This window comes from Vidua macroura, chromosome Z (assembly GCF_024509145.1).
Source record: "Vidua macroura isolate BioBank_ID:100142 chromosome Z, ASM2450914v1, whole genome shotgun sequence".
Classification (NCBI taxonomy): Eukaryota; Metazoa; Chordata; class Aves; order Passeriformes; family Viduidae; genus Vidua; species Vidua macroura.
In genome coordinates this window covers 28,128,143-28,148,337 of record NC_071611.1, presented here as the reverse complement: position 1 = coordinate 28,148,337, position 20,195 = coordinate 28,128,143, and the positions used below count along the sequence as shown (strand labels likewise).

Below are 20,195 nucleotides of genomic sequence, written 5' to 3'. Positions count from 1 at the left end.
ACAAAGTATTTTCTAAAGCCTTTGAAGTATTTTTGGAAATGTATGCGGAAAATATGTTCTTTAAATCTCATTGTCTCTATAAAAGCAGCACACAAGATAGGTTCTCTTACTTTCAGGCTTGTATATAAACAGTTACATGTGCTTAACATTACTCTCGTACCCCATTCCACTGATTTATCAGATCACATCACAGCTTGCAAAAATCAAGACTTGAGTGTGTGGCAGATGTTGAGTGTGTGTTGGCGAAGTACTTATTCTGGGGAACCAATAGTTTGCTTCCAAGTTGGTAAGCCTGCTTTTACCCTGTTTTGTTAACCTGTCTAACTCTTGTTAACCATAGGTGCTCCCCAGGCTGTTTTAAAATGGGGCTGTTCAATATGTCCGTGCCTGCTGGTACTTGGAAAAGTGGTTTGCATGAAATAGGCCTGTTACGTGTCTGCTTACTTCTGCTCTTTGCTGGGTGAATGTCAAAATTACTGTTCCTTGCATTGGCAGGCACCTACAGCACTCGAATGAGGTGGTAGGAAAGCGCCACTGGAAACATCTGTTCAGAGAAGGGAGAAGGTGTGTAGGACAGCTGCAAAACATTCAGCTCTGCTTTCCCCTCTTGCCCATGCACTGTGCCCTCACATGAAGTAGTAGAACTGTTGCTGCTGATGTGTAATAAATCAGCAGCTGAGAAGGGTTGATATGTAATTTTTACACCTTGCCACTAGGTTGCTTTATTTGGTCACCCTCAGCAGAACTGTCAGGGCTCATGAGGTGCTGGAGCAGGGGTAAGAGTGGCTGGCAGAGGAGTCACAGATTAGTCTCAGTTGGAAGGGACCCACGAGGATCATTGAGTCCAGCTCTTATGTGAATGGCCTATATGGGGATCACCTACAACTCTGGTATCATTGGGAGAAAGGCTAGGTTGAGTCTGGGGTTGTTAAACCAGCCTGGCTACCAGAAGAAATGTCTATGAAACTGCGCTTTGAATATATTTTAAAAGAAATATTTCTCACACAGCTTTCCACACTGCTCTTGTGAAACCAGCCAAGTCAGCCATCATCCAGGCAGTTCAAATGTGTTTTCAAGTATATTACGCTTTCAGATTCTGGGGTGTCAGCAAGTTGGCACTGTACTCTGTGAGCTCTGAAAGAACAGCACTGAGCAAAGCAGGTGGCTAGTCTATGCTGTGGCATCATGATGGGTTAGTGTGAGGGAGCTGGCTGATGGTGAGTGTTTGTGGAAAGCATAAATATTTGCCCACTGTTTGTAATTATTGTCAGACTGTGGTGTTCACCCTGCTGAGGAGATGTGAAGCTAGAGGGAGCTGGGCTGGCTGTGCTTGCTGCCTGACTTTTGGGAGCCTTTGGATTGGGAAGGACTTGAAGCCAGAACCTGATGCAGGATGACAAACTCCTGGTAGAGCAACCTGGCTTTCAGGTGCCATTGTGCTGGGCTCTTGGAGAACCTGGGCTTGGGGTGCTCATGAGACTCTGAAGGAGCTCTGTACGTACAAGGCCTGCCTGCTGGCAGTGTTCACAGACCTTCATTGTTGGTTGGGTTGTCTCTGTCCTAAAAACTGCACAGCATCTTCCTCATACAGAACTCCATTCTTTGGAGAAGCTTTTAATAATAAGCTAAATCTGTAAAAGATTTTTTGACATTACTTTCTTTTTTTGTTAGTCTATTTTTTATAACATGAGAAAAATTTGTTGCTGGCTTGCAGTGGGTTTTGAGCCCTTCAGTGTGCAGACCATTGCTGCAGTTGAAAGGCAAAGGATGGACCATGCCTGCAGTAAAGGATGTGGCATCAGAGTATCGCTGCACATTGACCAAAACTTAATAGAGGGCTCTTTGTATATGTGGGCTTTGAAGTCTTGTCACCCTAAGATAATATCTTTGAATCCGCTTGGGTCAGTAGGTTGTGGCCAGCATCTTAGTCTTTGGGACAGAGACTCTTCTCATTTATTTTTGGATAACACTTATTTCATTGTGGCCTACTCTGAAATGTTAGAGGTACAGTTTAAAAAAGAAAAAAAATAAAAACCCTCACAAAAAAACCCCAAACCACCAAATTTGAGGCTGTGGCTGAATAGTCTAACCAGCTTTCTATGGTTTCCATGGCTATTCAGAGAGCTTGAAGAGATGCGTCTGGAATAAGATGGAAACACTGGTATTTTTCACAAATATTTCCTATTTATAGGGTATGTGCACAGTATTAGAAACTATCATTAAGGTCTAAGTAATGTGGAAAAGTACATAAATGACTTACATATTCTGTTTAAGCATTTGTTGCTTTAAGTAGCAACTCCAAGGACCCAGGAGTAGAATAGCAGACGTTGCTGGATGTAGATGAGATTTTACTGGCAGAGCTCTCTAGCACCTGGTGTAGGAAAATGTTTTTCTCCTTACAAATGCCAAAGCTACATACCTTTTTACTCCCACACTGTAGTTGTTAGCTAAGGCAAGCAGTTCAAGTTCATTGTGGATACTTTGGATTGGGCTGATACCAAATCCTTTCATGTTAAAAGGACCTTCAGACTTACTTTTTTGTTGTTGTTGTTAAAATTCTGAAGTGGGTGAATTACATATTTCTGGTATGCATTTGTTTTGAAATGTTATCACATTTGTTTGCTGAGTCAGTAATTTGCTGTAGCTTCCTTACATCCTAGACCTGTGTTGATGCTCTAAAAGGTAATGTAATTTCACTACCTATAAAAAACAGAATTGCCATTCAGCCACTAGAGCCTCTATTTTGAAAGTATAGTTGCATGATGTGCTTTTGCACATAGTATTTTTAATTTCCAGCTTAAGTGCTGGTGCATGAGCCTATTCTGTTTACTGCCCATATCTGGAGCTCTGTGTTTTGGGTAGGATTTCTGTTCTGCAGTAGCAGCAGTTTTAGCAGCTGCATGCTTTGAGGCCCTGTGTCCTCTGGCATGAGATCCAGTGGTGAAGTGAGAGAAGAGCAGCATGAGGGCTGGGTTGGACTGGCCCCATTTTATGTCTTCTGCAACTGAAGAGCTGCTGTTGAGAAAGGGAGGGACCTGTCTGCCACCCCCTTCCTGGGGGCTGAAGGCAGGAAGTATGACCTTGAATGTTGCAGAGATAGTCATAGCAAGGAACTGATAAACTGGGAGTCTTTTCAAGAGACTTCTTCAGAATGATTTGAGGCTCTTTGAACAACCAGTTTGGTTGTGATATTCTGTGGAGTTAGATATGGGTGTCTGCAAACACACATGAACCCCCCTCACATTAATCAGACAAGTCCTTGACGCTGGAAGAGAAAGTGTCCTGGGAGGAAAACAGTGCATGATGCTTGGGTGCCTGAAGACACATACAACTAATGAAGTTTGCCTGGACTACTCAAGTGTGGCACTTGTGGATTTTCACTCTTCTGGCAAGCATCCACCTTGTACAATTGCTTGCTGAAAGCAGAAGGTCCTCTGAATGTTCCCATGGCCCCTCCAAAAGCTGAGGAAACACCAGTAAGAAGCAGCCTTGGCACAAAAGAATGTGCTGAAGTGCCATGCTCTGGCAGCACACCATACCTAGCCTCAGGGAGTGCGTGGTAAATGGGAGTGTGGTGGCGTGAGGTTACTCTGGGTTGACAGCAATGAGACCTGTGAGGGCGGCTCCCTGCTCCTGGCTGCCTGCTGAAAATCCCTCCTGTGGTCATGGTTGGCGGGTTAAGCACAGACAGGAACCATATGGAGCTGCTGCCTATTGCAAGTAAGGGCCTAGCCATGGACAGTGCTGCCTTATGTATATAAGTAAGGCTTACCTTTTTATTTTATATATGACTTTTCTAAAAGTAGAAGGCAGGGAATGTGAATCCAGGTTCTTTGAAAGTTAATGATACTGCTGACAGCAAGAAAATAATGAACCTCAGTCTAGATACCTTTCAGGATTTATTCAGTACCTTTTTCCTTGTTGAATAAAATAATTACATGAGTTTTGCTATGTTTTGTGGATTTTATCTTGGTGGACCCTCAGATGCTGGTAGAAAACTAAAATACACAGGGAAATCTGTCTCTCATCCTTAGCAAACCTGGGAAAGCTAGACTCTGATGTGCTTAAAGCTATTGAGTTTTAATAAACAAGACAGTCTGCTTCCACTTAAATGCTACTCAGCTGGGAGGAGGACTTGAGAAATTCTGGAGTTTTGCAGGAAGTCTCCCAACTTCCCTGTCTAACTAATAGAAACCTTAAGATGGAGGGTTTTGGTGGGTTTTTGACTTGTGGTTTTTTGTCTTACTTTTCAGTTGGCCTGCTGCTGCGGTATTGCTGCTTGTTCCTTGTGCTGCAAATGCTGCCCCAAGATAAAACAGTCAACCAGCACCCGCTTCATGTACGCGCTTTACTTCATCCTGGTGACCATCATCTGCTGTGTCATGATGTCCACGACAGTAGCTAATGCAATGAAAACTCATGTAAGTAACAGGGATGTGGTCACTGCTGCCCTGGAAGAAAATGCGGATCATTCCACAGCTCTTTGTCTATAGGGGTGCTCCCTCAGAAGAGGTGGTCAATTTCTTCCGCCCATCCACTTCTAAACCCAGATGGGATGATTTTCCATGCTCAGTCTCTTGATTTTTCCATGCTCAGCATCTTCCTGTCACGCACTAAGCATGTTTCACAACAGGAAGAGCCAAGGCCTAGCATCCTTCCTCTTGAGTGCAGAAATCAGCTGCAGTGAGCCCACCCCAGGTTTGCTGTGCAGGCAGTGTCACAGGAGGGAGAAGTATTGAGGAACTTGTTTTAGTAGAACAAATGAGTTCCGTCTAGCCTTGATTTTTGTCTCTGGTTGTTTAGCAGCAGAATCAGCAAATTAGAAAATAACTCTCCAAGTGTTGCAATTTTAATTCTGCCTTCCTGGTGTGACAGACTACTGCAAAGCACAATGCAGCAGAGCCTCTACAAGGGGTTTTCTTCAGTGTGTCATTGTGTTCACATGGCCTCTAACCACAACAAATACTGTTCATCTCTAATTGTCTTTTTAATTAGAGAGCTTCAGAAGCATAAAAGGAGCTGTGGCTGAAGCTAGATTTTAAAACTCAAGTTTCTTTCAGAGTCTTAATATAAGCTAAATGCTCACCAGCCTGCTTATGCTCACATACTGGTCCTGTTGTACCATATACTTGGTTTGGCTTCATAAGCCACCCAAGTGGCTCTCTCTCACCTACTACAAACTACAGTAATAAAGCTCTGCTTTTAACTAAAGGGAACAAGGACTGCATTGCTTAATTCTCAAAAATGAAGGTGCATCAAATGCGCCATTGGGCCTGCTTTGGGGGTTGTATATGTGCTTGTCCTGGAGGCTCAGAAGGCTTCCATCAGTGAGCATCTTGTTGTTTTGTGCTCGTCTCCTAAGAGAGTGAGGTTGCACAGTGAGGCCTCTCTCCTCACTGAACCAGTTGCTGAACAAGCTGATGTTCTGGTTACATTCTGCACTTGACTTTTGGTTGCCTATGCAACACTTCCTTCCAGAGCATCCCAGATGAAGAAGCTGGTGGCAGCACCCCCTTCCTGCAACACAGTTGAACCAGCGGGTTTATATCAGGCTAATTTGGGGGCTTCTATGCTCTGCTGGCTATGACCTTTCTTTCTTCCGATTGTACCTTTTTTGTATGCTCTATCCTAATTTTCTTTCATTTAATAGCACTTTGTATGAGTTATCCTAGTGCCACATTTTACCCCAGGCCACCAGAAGTTGATGACCACCCTGTAAGAGCAGCCGGTACAGACATGATTCTTGCATGTAAGCTGTGGCTTAAAAACTGTTCAACATGTGCGTGCTGAAATTGCTTGTCAGGAATTGCTTTGACTTACTGGATGCTTAGCTTGGCAATAAAGTGAATAACCCAAGGAACTTAAGTGTGTGGGAGACAAATTACGTGCTCATATCCAAATTTCATAAAGTTCTTTTCCATCAGTAGTGTGGCTTTAATACAGCTTGTATCCCTAACAAAAAATACTCTTTATCCAACAGAGAAGTGATTCAAGAAGCCTTCAAAAACATGCTTTTCAGTATTGCCAAATTTCTTTTCCAGTTCATAGTCTTGAAAGCTCAGTGTGGGAAGAAATGGCACAAAGAGTAGCTGTTAGTTTGAAGTGGAAGGATAATCACTGTCTTAGTTTAGAGCATTTGATGTCTTTGAATGGGAAATGGACCATCTGAAAGTAGGCTTTCTTTATATGCTTTCTAATTTAATAATTATGTTCAGGGCTGTTAAACGTTCAAAGACCCCTGAAGCTAATTCAGCACAGTTTTAATAGAGTGCACCCTGAAAATACTTATTCAGACTAACCAGTCTCAGCTTCTCAGAGATGAGCTGTGTTTTGAAAGTGGTGTGCACTTACTGATTCTTTTGCTTTTGGCCAGGTCATGGAACACTCCCAGCTCCTGAAGCCAGACTGTAAGCAAATACTTTGCATGATATTTTTAGGACCTCACCCTCTTTTTTTTTTGAGAGAGAAAACAGATATTGATTAATTTTAATCAGATTTTTTTTTTAATTTTGTATTTAGGAAAAGAATATAAAATTTCACATTGTAGTGCAGTCCTTTTTAGAGCTGTAGTCTTGGCAAGGAACCATGTGTCTCCTTTACCAGTGTAGAGTTCAAATACTCATGCTGATCTTACATGGAAGGAATCTCGTTTGTCAGTGAGAGGTGTTTTTTTTTTCTCATGGTTGTTTTGCTGTAAGTTCCCACGTCTACAGTAGTAGATCTCTGGGGAAAGAAGCAAGAGGCAGTGGAGGAACAGGTAAAAAGATGATGGTTATTTGCAGAAAAATTTTGGATAGTAAAATGTAAAATGGATTTTGCAAGAGCAACATTTCATATCGAGGCAAAAGATTGGGTATTCCTCAATCAAGACATGTGAACCCAGTGACAGGGACAGAAATACAGAAAAGACCAATATGGATTTACACTCCATATTGTCCTTCTATACCTTGATCCATATATTATTTCTTTTTTCTTGTTATGCTGTTTTTTAAAAAAGCAGATACAACTTCACTCTCATGTGTTCTGTTGAAGCAAAAAATTGCATTTCAGAGGCTTTGAAAGGATAATTTAGAGAAGAAAAGGGAAAGAATTGTTTTGGTCTCTCAAAACAATGTTTAGGTTTTTTTAAGTTAAATTTTTAATGTTAAAGCCCTTTCAAAACTAGTGGTTTCAGTCTGAAAATATCCATTAGTAATTTAATATCCTACTTAATTAATGAAACGAAAAATAAGAAAGATATTTTCAGGAAAATAAATACCAGTAAAACTCAGTTCAGTTGTGTAAAAGCATTTCAGTACAAGGTGGTTGCATGTTTTGGCAAAACATACTTTCAGGCTTATTTCCCCTTCTAGATTTATATATTGGCCCTTAGTTGCATTGTTACATGTTAAACCCCAAATACACTACCAAAAGTAAGGATTCTGAGTGCAGATGCCCATTGCGTATTTCTGATAAAAATTTAGCCTTAGATTTGTGATGATGTGTTCTGGTCTGATTGCTTCTTGCTTTTTTATTTAATTTCTCAGTTGCCCAGGACAGGTGATTTTACGTGGGGTTTTTTTGCCCTTGCTTTCCCACCTACATAGATTTTCATTCGTGCATCCTAAATGAAGTTTGCCTGCCATGTTCTCCCTCCTTGGATGAGGACATCCAGGTGAAGGCAGGGTCCTCCAGGGCTGTTTCTACACACTTCTTCCTTCCTGTTCCCCTCAGATGCGCTTTGCCATGCTCCTGTGCTCACACAGACAGATGTGTGGGTGCTGACAGACCCCACCCGGGGGTGGCCAGGCCCAAGTATTGGCTTCTTACACCAAGATGGTTCTGTGTACTTGCAGCCTGCACTGAGAGGAGAGCAAGTTCAGGACATCCTCTTTCTGTAGATGCTGCTCAAGTGTTGATCATCTCTGAGGGCTTCAGTGCATGCTGGAAGATTGCCAGCTTTGCTGTGATAACATCATCGCTTTCACAGCAGCTGAGCATTTGTATTATTGGAGCGGATACTGAGTTTCTGCAACAAGAATGCTTTGTCCTCTGCTTGGAGGCCAAAGAATTTAGCTTCTACTGCTTTTAAAGGTAGAAAAGTAGCTATTTCACTGTATCTTGGCAAATAATGAATATGTGACTTAATGGCTATCGAAAATACCCAGCAAATGCTTAGCATGGCAAAGCTAAAGGTGGGCAGCCTTCTCAGCAGTTGAACATGTTTCAGAGATATAGACTGAAAAGACACTTTTTTTTTTTTTGTCTATCAGTGAAGTCACATAAGCCTTGGTAAATTGTTCCCAGCAGTAGACCATCCTTTCACAAAAACATGCCCTTTTTATTACACCAGTCCTATTGTCCCCAGCATTGTGTTTGTGTGTTGTATCTGTTAGGGTCTCCAAGAATTTGGTTTTATTCTTGTTTTGTTTATTCAGGACCATGGGTCTCCTAAAAGAGCATTCAGCCTCATGGGACTGTTTCTGTAGCCATCACTTTTTACTGCATAGTGTGGTGAATACTACATGGTGGCTAAACTCTTTGTTGCTTATTTAGGGCAAACTGAGCTATTGTTCTTGTGAATCCATCTATTTTCTCTCAGCCAGACCTGTAATGAAGTTAATACTTACAGGAGGAAAGAATGCATAGGTTCAAAAATCCCATCAAGATTTCTGTAGAAACCTATGCAATTAAAGAAGGTGCCTATTTATGGCTACCCAGAGATCTGTTTCTAATTAGCTAGTCAGTAATCAAGTTCTGTGATGTTTTTGTTTTGTTGTGTTTTATTCTGAAAATCTTGTAAGTAAAGTGAACAGCTCTTGTAAAAATCTGTCTCCTTGGTGAGTACTATCATCTATGTCAAACAAATAAGTAATTTTCCCAGAAATATTTTAATATATTATGTTGTTTTCTAAACTCTCCTGATTGATGGTTATTATAAGAAGATGGTTATTATAAAGAACAGGAAAGCATTAATTGATAGCCCAGTTGCTTTCCCTGGCATTGTTGTGGCCCCTTGGCTTGCCCTGGCATCACTGTAGCATTGATAGTTCTCATAATTATTCCAGTCAATCCATTTGCTTACTTTGAATGCTGGTGTGTTTGCCCAGTCTGACATTTCATTGCTTTCCAAAACCTGGAAAAAGTGTTGCTGATGCTCCAGACAATTTCTCAGCAGCTTTCCAAAACCTCTTGGATATAAGTTAGGCATAGCTATTTGTTTAATGTCCAGCTTCTTTACGCAGTGGCTACTAATCTCCAAGTTACTGCTGAAAGAGCAGCTCGGAGTGGCCCAACTTGAATCCATTCTTGTAACACCACACAGCTGTGCTTTTGGTGATGCAACAGCAGATGAAACAGCAGTTTTCATCTCCTTGGCTGGTTCTAGCCCACTGAAGATCAGCTCCAAATTGTAGTTAGGTTTGCTACCCTTAGCTCAGCCACTCAAGTGTTGTTGTGAGCTCCTCTTTTTGAGAAACTGCTAGCAGGGTTGTTGAGCACCTGACTGGTTTGGATTCCTGGAACATGGACTGAAGGTGCATACCCTGGTGAGAGAGGTAGGCTTTCAGAGCCTGGTGGCTGGAAGCTGGCAGTTTACTTCTTTATCACTTGTTTCCTGCATCTCAGAGGGCTTTCTACCCTGCTGGGAATGCTGCCTGATGGCTAGCACACAGATATTCTGTTCTATTCTGTCATTCTTTCTTTGTTGGCTTTCTGTACTGACCTGCTTGCTGAATAAAGGCCTTTCCTTTGCCATAGCTGTTGATTTATACATGCTGTGTCCTGCTACACATTGGCTTCTCTATACTCCAGTCACCTGTACGGATAGCAGCAGTCAACTCCAGAGGGCTTAATAATGTTGTTCAACTGGTCTTACCAGCCTCAGCTGAAGGTTGTAAGCATAAGAGAGGCCCTTTTTTCTTTGAAATAGATAGTGGTTTTCTAATTAAATTCCTGTTTTTCTGTGCAGCTAAATGGTTCTCTGGCTGTGAGGAGCGTATGTCTACACAGAGGTGCCTCACAGCAGCAGGTCCTGGCCACACAGACCTGTTTTTTTGAGCACCCAGCATCATATTCATGTGGTGAAACTGAAGCCAGAATGTGCAGCTGTTTGTTTTCCCCTTTGCGGGGAAAGGCCTCAAAGGCAAATATTTAATGAATCAAGAGAGGCAGGAATATTCCATCTTTCTGTTAATTTAGAACAAAATCAGGTCAACTGGCACAACTCCCTTTCAGAAGCTGTGATGGAGAGGAGGGTGGTTGCTGCCCCTGTGACACTTGGGTGTGTTTCAGTCTGCATTTCCAGCCAGGGCAGCAAAAGCCCCTGGTATGTCTCCATTAAGCTGAATTACTGAAGCGATCAGAGTCTTTTGCTGTACAGCGTGGGAAGAAGGGAGAAGGTCCCTAGGGTGAGGGAATAAGCAGTAATGGGCAGGAACGGCATGAACCAGGAGAGCTGAAGGAAAATGGACTTGTACCCCAAAGGATCTGTAAATAGTTGAGTGAAGGCTCTTGAAGAGTTCAGGCCCTTATGTTTTAGATTGTTATATTGCCTAAACCCTGAAATCCAGGATGAAGGGGTGTCAAAAGTGAAAGATATTAAATCAGTGAAAAGTTATTATTCACTGATAATATAAAGATATTAAATCAGTGAAGCCAGTGAAAAGTCAGTAGTGCACACTCGTAGACATGCTTATGTGTGCTTTGTGTCCTTTCTAACAGTTTATATATAATGTGTTCTGCTTTTCAGATTCCCTTCTACAAGCAGATGTGCGAGGGTATTCAGGCAGGTGAGATGTGTGAGAAGTTGGTGGGATACTCTGCAGTGTACAAAGTCTGTTTTGGAATGGCCTGTTTCTTCTTTTTATTCTTCTTGTTCACCATCAAAATTAACAACAGCAAAAGTTGCCGAGCATACATTCATAATGGGTGAGTTTTTTGTTTGATTGCCTAATTTTAACATCTCTTTACAAATTTGTGCCATGAACTTTCTAATTGGGTGTAGTACTAGACAGAAAAAAACCCCAAAACTCAAAAAACTTCACTTTGTTCTTACTGTTAGAAATAATATGGTCAAGTGAAAACTAAGTAAAGTGGTAATCAGTTTAAAGGACAGTTTTGTTTCCTTGTTATGCTTTAAATAAAGATTTCTTGTGGTACTAAAGTTGAAAGTCTCTAATTCCTATTACAACCAGATGGTTTTTTTTGTTTTCTTCTCTCATACAGATTCTGGCTTATTAAACTTATAATTCTGGCAGCAATGTGCTCAGGAGCCTTCTTCATTCCTGATCAGGACACTTTTCTCAATGGTATGTCCTCTTGTTTTGTTATGCTGCTTCATTCTCTACTATCTTGTGAGTGATTAGAAATCTGAGAGGTCTGGTCAACATGGATATTGCCTTGTTTCTTCAAGTAAAGCCTTTACAGGCCAGATGCAAAAACAGTGTTTGGGGGAACACTGTGTGTGCAAATGACATGGTCTTCATGTGAATGTGCAGGGAACAGCATGCTTTTTTCTGACCAAGAGCAGGCCAAAGTGGTAGGTAATGATACCTACCATTGCAGCAATTCTTCAAGAATTCTTGCCAATTCGTTAAGAAATACGGAACTATAATGGTGCAGAAGGAGTTGTCCACTCAAGAGCACAGAGCTGCATATTAGTTTGGCTTGTGCAGGTAGCTCTGGCATGGTGCAGCAGTCAGGCTGCACAGTGGAGAGCTGCCAGTGCTCCATGAGGCAAAGTAACCTGCTGGGCACTGGTGTTTGCGGCCTGGAAACTTGCAGTGCCCCAAAACAATTTGGGATGATAATTTTCAGGCTGGGGGCATACATGCAGTAAAGTAAAATCAGAGTTCTTGGGCCCTGGTATGTGTGCTCTGCTGAGAATGCCATATTAGAAGCATTTCCAGTTTTGGAAGGAATGCTGGCACAGCACAGGCATGCTGGTGCTAGCCCAGTATTGAAGTGCCAGCTGGGAGGGAAGTTTATCACAGGAGTCTTGTGGGCTAGGAGCAAAAATCCTGGTGATACCAAGATGAGTTTGTTCTCTTACATTTGCAGTAAGTACATCTTATAGGTACTTGTAAGCCCTTAAGCTGTTGGGTCTGAACAGGTGATGGGGCATGGGATAGGATCAGTAAAGGAAAGGAGCAGCTGTGTATGCTGCCTGCTTCCACATGACTTGCTTGGTTACCTTGTTCTCAACACCCATCTGCTCTAGCCAGGATGTTTAAAAGGGCAGGAGGAAGGGGTAGCATGGGGAAGAGAATAGAGTGGACAGACGGAGTATGAGCACAGTAGTCTGGGAAATTAAAGTAAAAACCACTACAAGTAAACTACTGATAGGTATAATTCAACTTCGAAGCTTTTGCTGTTTGTTTGGTCCTGGCTCAGTTTCAGTTGTCCTCTCTGAAGTTGTGGGATGGCTGTATGTGTTTGTCCTTTGGACCCATTCTGTTTGGATTAGATGTAGCAGTACAATGCCTAGTGATCGTGAGCAGTTGAGACTGCCTGTCATCTTTGCTGGTGAAACATGTTCAGGAACTGATGTGTTTGCAGAAAAGGAGAAACATAACTTTTTTGTGCTGATTCTCAACAGCAGTCTAATGTAGTCTGGAGATACAGCATAACAAACTTTCTTCCCCAAACTAGCTCAGGACTTTTCACTCCAAAACTGTATTCTGCGACTCCTGCTAAACTGCCCCTGAATTTGAAATTTACAGATGGTTTGGGTATAGTATGTTTGTGGGGTGTTCTCCCCTCCTTTCAAGAAACTTACACTGTCTTTTGTTTGGTTGGTTGGTTTATTTTGGTTTTTTTTTTTTTTTTAGAGGGAGGGGATCATTCTTCCAACTGCTTTTTTTTTCTTGAAAAATAAAATCTCTTGCCATGTTTCCCAAGTGGTTTGTTAATCATGGAGGAGGAAGATGATGTGCAAGCAGTAGGTTTCTGTGGGTTGTAATGTTAAATCCACACTGGCTATGCTGATCATACCCTGTGAATGATCCATAAACATCTGCAGTATACTGTGGCAGAGGGAGATCAGGAGAGTCTGTCTATTTAATTATTCACTCCTTTCCTACTCTCCCATTCCCAAATACACATGTCACTTTGTACCCTGCCTATTTTTTATGTGCTTTTTTACAGAATAACTTCATCCATTTTTTTGTTTTGTATGTTTGAAGAAGTTTGTCAAGTGTATACAATATGTTTAGCAAACCAGACAATGACATTTTTGCTTGCTTTTAAATAATGAGCTTATGATAGAGTAAGAAAAAAAAATCTACATAACTGCTAATGGAAATGAACCCTGACTGTTCCATTCTTCCACTTAACTTATACAGGCTTTTTTTCAAAAAGAAAGCACAGTAGAAGGAGGATGTGGCTGAATTTTGCTGATGCACTTCCTTGGTCTTTTCTTCACTGAAATCAGTTGCACACCTGGAGTAATTTGTAGGCTGTGTACTGCAGAGCAGCGCAAGCTGTATATACAGCTAAAAATTAAAATAGGTATCTGTATTTGCTCAGACACTTCTGATGTTGCATGTAAGAAATCTGTTGTTCAAAACATCCAAGCAGCTACCCAAATGCAGTATATGTAGGTCAACAGTCAAGTACCCAAATAACCTGTCCTAAAACCAGTCAGTGAATACTAAGTGTTCCTTGGGAGTGGCTTGGAACAGCATTTGTGAATAGATAAACCCCACCTTTGTTTTTCTGTGGTACTGGAATCCGGAGGAGAAGAAATTGCCTGTTTTAGTAATGACTGGGTTCCAGTACCTTGCCATTTCGGGGTTTAGATTCCCGTGGAATGCCTTCACACCACCTCCTTTCTGCCCGTCACAAAGAAAGGTTTCAGTATTTTCTGTCTGAACATAGTAACTCATAGTCTCCACAAAAATTTTCTAGGTTAGGGAAACTGTAGCTGTCCTGACATGATTATTGAAAATGTAGCAGGTTGCAACCTGAATTCATAAGGGAGCTAATTTTGAGTTAACTGAGCTGGCCTTTCATCTGAAATCTACCATCTCCTGCTACATTTGTGAGCTTGAGATATTCAACCACATTAACAGCTTCACTGCATAGACAATAAATCCATTTTATCTCAAGGGAAAGGCATTTGACCTATTTTCTGCCTCTCTGCCTTGCAGCCTGGCGCTATGTAGGAGCAACAGGAGGGTTCCTTTTCATTGCTATTCAGCTCATCCTGCTGGTTGAGTTCGCACACAAGTGGAATAAAAATTGGTATGTGTTGGGCAAGTAGTTATTTGCTTAAAATTCTGGTGGACTCCTGACCAATACTTTTCTTGTAACAAAGAATGTAGACATGTCTTGGATGTAATTTTTGAAAGAAGACACTTGAATCAGAGCTGTTCATATTTGCTTAATCTACTTTCTCCTTCCCCAACAGAAATGTTTCTCCATTGCTCACTTCTACTCTGCTGATACATTCTTAACCTGAACTGCTTGGCTTCCATTAAGTAGTAGTGGATGCAAAAATTTCTTACTTTGAGTTATTATATATTTTATATGACAATTCATCTGCTAAGTAGAGTGGTGCAAGAGAATAAAACTGGATTTGCAAAATGTAATAGTGAAACTGTGTGCAGTGTTGTGAACTGATAAATCCTGCTTTTTCTATGTCAGCTTAATGCACATCAATTTTCTTTCCCAAATGAAGACTGCTAATTTGTGTTCAACTTCTTTCTTGTCATTTAAATATGCAAGATTACATTATCAACCTGGATATATAATATTTGGGCACTGACTTAATTTTTGGTTCAAGTACCTCTTCTATTACTGTCCTAGCCCTTCACGTCTCTTCAAATTAAGATGTTTAAGTTTTCCTCCCACATGTATTCTTCTGCCTCCACTTCCACCCTTTCTGTCTCACATTTCCTCCTCTACAAACTCTTGCAACTCTTTCTTGTTCTAATTAAAATACCTGTTAAGAAAGAGTTTTAGCAAACCTGAGGCTTTGTTAAATTCCTGTTTCAGGGAGGAAGAGGTGAGAACTCCTTATACCACAGATATTTTTAGTGCTAATTACTGTGGCTGGTTTTTTGTGGATGAAAGACTTCCACCACCAGCATTTATTTTTAGCTCTCTTTACATTAAATATTCTTTTAAAATAAGTCCTGTTTCTACAAAACCACAGGAAAAAAAACCCCACTGAAAAAACTTTCCATGTACAAAACAGCCCATTCTTTCAAAACAACTGTTTTAGTTCCTCCTTTTAAACCCTGGTGGGCTTTGCAAGAGATGTTCTGAAGGTGAAGAAAGGAAAACAAGATGGGCCACTCTTTATCTGAGGGAGACTGGTGGTTAGACTCAAATGGAGAGGAGGCTTTTTGAGTGAAAGAGTAGTAAAACTTTCAAGATAGTACAAGGAGCAGAAGAGAGGCCATGCCATGAGCAGTAAAGCCTCTGGTTTCATTGGGTGGAGAGCACCAATCACTAGCCCAGCATGGGGTACTTGGAGTTGCCTGGGGTACTTGGAGTTGCCTGAAGTATTGAGCTGAGATATGCTGATGGGCTGTTCCCAGAGATCTCCTGGGAGTTCTAGGAGTCTACACTGGGCTATAATTACAGAAGGAGCTGATTGTGATAGTATAGAAGAAATTCTGATGCTAAGGAATGTTTCCCTCTGTTTCATGGGGAGGAACCTTGCAAGAGTCTGTGCTGACGTAGTGACGCACACATGCTTCGGGAAAGTAAACACTGTCTTTTGTGTTTGAGGATGTGAGCTCTTCAGCTGTTAGAATTTTATGTTCTCAGCAAGAGAAGACAAAGATAAGATACTTGTCTCTCTCTCCCCAGGACTGCAGGTGCAAACCACAAGCAGGTGTGGAATGGTCTGCTTGCCTTGGTCACTCTCATCCTGTACTCCATTGCTGTAGCAGCTCTGGTCCTCATGGCTCTTTTCTACACACGCCCAGAGGGCTGCATGTACAACAAAATCCTGATCGGAGTGAACGGCGGCCTGTGCCTCTTTGTGTCCCTGGTGGCCATATCGCCCTGTGTCCAGAACCGTGAGTCCACTGACCTGTTCCCCTCCTGGATTTTTGGTGCTGCCACAGTTGTGTGCCTGGAGGCATAAGCCATGTCTGGGCAGAAAATCTAATGATAGTTCAGAGTTGGTGCTGCTTTTGACTCTGTATCTATATTGTGAAGTGCTGTCGCTCATTGTCAGCTTGACTGCTGAAACTGCAAAAATGTGAGACATTCTGGGTGTGCCATCAAGCACATAGTGTAGAGAACACCCACCTACTGATGCCTGGCACTGTGTTGTGAAATTTACCGAAGTCAGAGTGGTAGCTCTCAAGCTCGCTACTGTTTTACCATTTACTTTTGACTTCTTAGGATATATCATTTGGGCCGGGTGGAGTTGCCAGCAGTATTTTATACTTTGTGTGCTATTAGTATCTTGCATACATTGGGCCTGAAAATAGTAGAGTGACTCCCAACAGAGATTTTACAGGCAAATAAAACTATTGTGGCAGCTTTTGAAAAGCAGCTGTGTTTGGCAAAAGCACAGAGGTGATTATTTACTTACATGAGAATCACTAATGCTTTCTTAAAACACAGAACTAAAGGATAGACATTTTTCTCTTTATTGGACAGTGGAACTATATCTAAACTGCCTCAAACACTTATTAACTGCCTTAAGTGAAAAAAAAAAAAAAAGATAGATGCACTGTTCTTTAAAGGATATGAATTTCTTTTTCAGTTTGCTAACATGCCTATAAAAATAACTAATTTTCCTCATTCTTGCAAAGGCCAGCCCCATTCTGGCTTGCTGCAGTCAGGAGTCATCAGCTGCTATGTCATGTACCTCACTTTCTCAGCACTATCCAGCAAACCACCAGAAACTAGTAAGTTATCTAATGCTTTATGTAAATGCTTTTAAACATGTTGTGTATTAAAAGCAAGAATTTAGCAAACCTGGATTAAAAGACTCAGGGATACAGAAGTGTTGGGTTTGGTCTTTGTGAAAAACGCCGTTCACTTGTGTTTAAAATTTTAGAAGTTTAATAGTAATGAAAATAGTAATAAAAATTAGGATAACAAGAGACAATAAAAAGCAAACAATTACGGACGTCTGGGTGCCTTGCACTCTGCCACAAAGCACACCTTGCTAACAAAGGATTACCCCTTAAAAGCAATAGCGTGTTGCATATTCATCTATCTCATACATGATTCAAACATTCCTTTTCAAACCAAGGTGTTTCTGCTTAATTTTAGCTTTCTCCCTCATCTTGTAAATCAATTTTCTTGGCTACTCAAAGTCTTGAGCGTTCCTGATAAGGAGGCAATAATTCTTCTCTTGGAATGTTGGCATCTTGTTGCTGTTACCTCTATCCAAAGAAGATAATGCAAATAATTTCTTGATTATATTTTCTATTTCTTGCAGTAGTTACAAAAAGCATCTTACATCACATAGTTTCTGTTTTAATATTATGCTTTAGCCTAAAAACTATGTGAAAAATACCAATCACTTGGTTTTTAAATTTTTTAAAGTTTAATAATAATAAAATGGTTATAAAGATAGTAATACAATTAGAGTAATAAAAATTTAGAGTTAGGACAATTACAAGACAATAAAAAGCAAAGAATTACGGACGTCCGGATGCTCTCGGGCACTTAAGCCACGACAAGCACACCTTGTGAACAAAGGAATAACCTTAAAAGCAATAACCTGTTGCATATACAAAACACTTCATGATTATGCATAAATTTTATTTAAAACAAGAAATTCGTCTGGTACTTGTCAAAAAGTTTCTGTTAATCCCCAGGCGCCTTCGAGTCTAAGTCAGGCTTGAAGAAGTTCATTTCTATTGATAAGGAAAGCCATAAATTCTCCTCCTCTGGAAAATTTAGGGGTTTCTGTAATTGTTATCTTTGTGCGAAGAATTCCTTGATTATCTCATCTCTTTCTTGAGCTAGTTAAAAAGTATCTTACTTAGTATAGTTTCTCTTTTAACATTGTGTTATAACCTAAAAATACATTCAACACACTACTTGAGAGAATTAATACAGCATAACTTTCCAACATTACACATATAATATTCATTGTAACATTTGCGAAAAGCCAATCATAAAATATGCATTTTTCACAAACTATATTTACCACACTACTCAAAAAAAGATTAATACAGCACTACTTAAAAGAGATTTATACAGCACTTTCCAACATAGCACATGTGAAAAACACGTCACTTGTTTTAATATTTTAAAAGTTTAATAGTAATAAAATAGTTATAAAAATAGTAATAAAAATTAGAGCAATAAGAATTTGGACAATCAGAGTTAGGACAATAAAGGACAATAAAAAGCAAAGAATTACGGATGCCCGGATGCTCTTGGGAACTAAGCCACAAAAGCATACCTCACTAACAAATGGTTAAGCCTTAAAAGCAGTAGTCTGTTGCATATTCATATATCTCATACATGATGCAAACATTCTTTTCAAACAAAGGATGTCCTTACCTTAATTTCTGCCCACCCCCCACCTTCATTTTGAAAATCAGTTTCTTGGCTCCTAGAAGTCTTGAAGAAGTCTAAACAGTCCTGATAATTCTTTGGAATTTTTCGTGTCTTGTCACTGTTATCAGTATGCAAAGAATTTCTTGGTTATCTTATCCATTTCTTGAGCTAGTTACTGAAAGTGTCTTACATCACATAGTTTCTATTTTAATATTACGCTATAGCCTAAAAACTATATTTACCACCATTACTTTAAAAAGGATTAATACAGTACTACAAAGAAATTAATACAATATAACTTTCCAACCTAACACATATAGTATCCCTTTTAATATTTGTGAAGAGCCAGTTATATAATATGCATTTTTCACAGTCTTAACAGAAAAAATTGCAAATGGTACAAATAAATCTGTGCAGCCAAGAAACTGTGCAATTGACATTCTCCCTCTGTGTTAAATGCTTTGGTCTAAGGGCACTTAACTTTCCTTGTGTGAGTTACATCTGTTGCAACATTTCCTAGGAACAAGTTTCCCAAAGTCTTGTAGTCTATTCCTCCTATGACAAGTACACGTTCTCGTAATACTGAGTATGAGAAAATACATAATGTGTTAGGTCACGTGATAGGAAAGGATTGGAGCAAATGGCTCTTGGATTACTGTGGAAGAAGCTGGGTGATCAGCTCCATCTAAAAGTTTACAAGGTCCAGTTAGTAGATGTTGGCCATCAAAGTGGATACTAATATGACCCTTTTTTCTCCTAGAAGTAGTCTGCTAGGTAGGCCTGGACTCCTAATGAAGCAAAAACTTGAGTACCACTTGTATTTCATTTTGCGAGGAAATATTCCAAGAAAGGACTTGGAGTTATGTCTAAGGGGTATGCTGCAGCTGAGATGATGCTGTTCTTCAGCAGAGTTCTTGAACTCCACTTGCCTTTCAGCCTCTAGTGTGGCAGTTCAGGAGTATGGCACTCACTAGAGTTTTAAGTTCTTGACACAGCAAAACCAGAGCAAGACTTTACAGCACAGTTCAAACTTTACCCAAATAAATGTCAGATTCATATGTTTGCATTGGAAGAATTCTTTTCACTTAGAGAAGATTTTTCTGGTTTCAGTTAGTATGCCCTTTCTTTATATTATTGCCCAACTTTTGTGTTCAATAGCTGAAACAACAATAGCTAGAGGAAAATGCATCCAATGACAGGAAGGAAAAGTTTACACAGACACCTCTCAAAAAGAAAGGGGAGAGGTGGGGGAAGAAGTCTGTCATACTTGTGTAGGTACAGATATACATGCAAGAGTATTCTAGAGTTAGGAAGTAAACCAGACAGTATTTAGGTGTAAAATTTACTTATGGAACTTTAGCCATGTTTTTAATTAATATAAAGTTGAATTTAGAAGGCATCTGAGTTACTCAGAAGTCTTGCCACAGTGTAAAAAGAAGAAGAAGGGAAGAAAGTAATATGTGGAATTAAATCATATGCCTTGTGTTGCTTCATGCTTAACAAAGTCTTCAGCAGTTAAGTGAATGTTCTAATTCTTCTTGTATATATTGCAAGTGTGGTTATTGCATTTGTTAGAGTATGCATCAAGCACAATCTCAGACCTTGTCTTCCCATGCCTGAGAATTTTCACAGTTATCATCTGCTCTCAGAGGTGCTCCTTTTTCACCTGTCTCTGTGATAAGGACTCCACATTTGCTTGTCAGCTTTCGCAGTGGCATGTGCTAGAGAAG

General features: G+C 40.4%; 1 protein-coding gene across 1 annotated transcript in view; it reads left to right on the top strand.

Moving 5' to 3' along the window:
• Window positions 1–20,195, top strand: part of SERINC5 (serine incorporator 5) — a 35,050-nt gene that overhangs the window by 8,522 nt on the left and 6,333 nt on the right. The window contains exons 2-7 of the mRNA XM_054003886.1: window positions 4,254–4,421; window positions 10,730–10,908; window positions 11,206–11,288; window positions 14,130–14,223; window positions 15,799–16,010; window positions 16,758–16,853. Of these exons, the coding sequence (XP_053859861.1) occupies window positions 4,254–4,421; window positions 10,730–10,908; window positions 11,206–11,288; window positions 14,130–14,223; window positions 15,799–16,010; window positions 16,758–16,853 (832 nt within the window). The remainder of the gene's footprint in view (window positions 1–4,253; window positions 4,422–10,729; window positions 10,909–11,205; window positions 11,289–14,129; window positions 14,224–15,798; window positions 16,011–16,757; window positions 16,854–20,195) is intronic.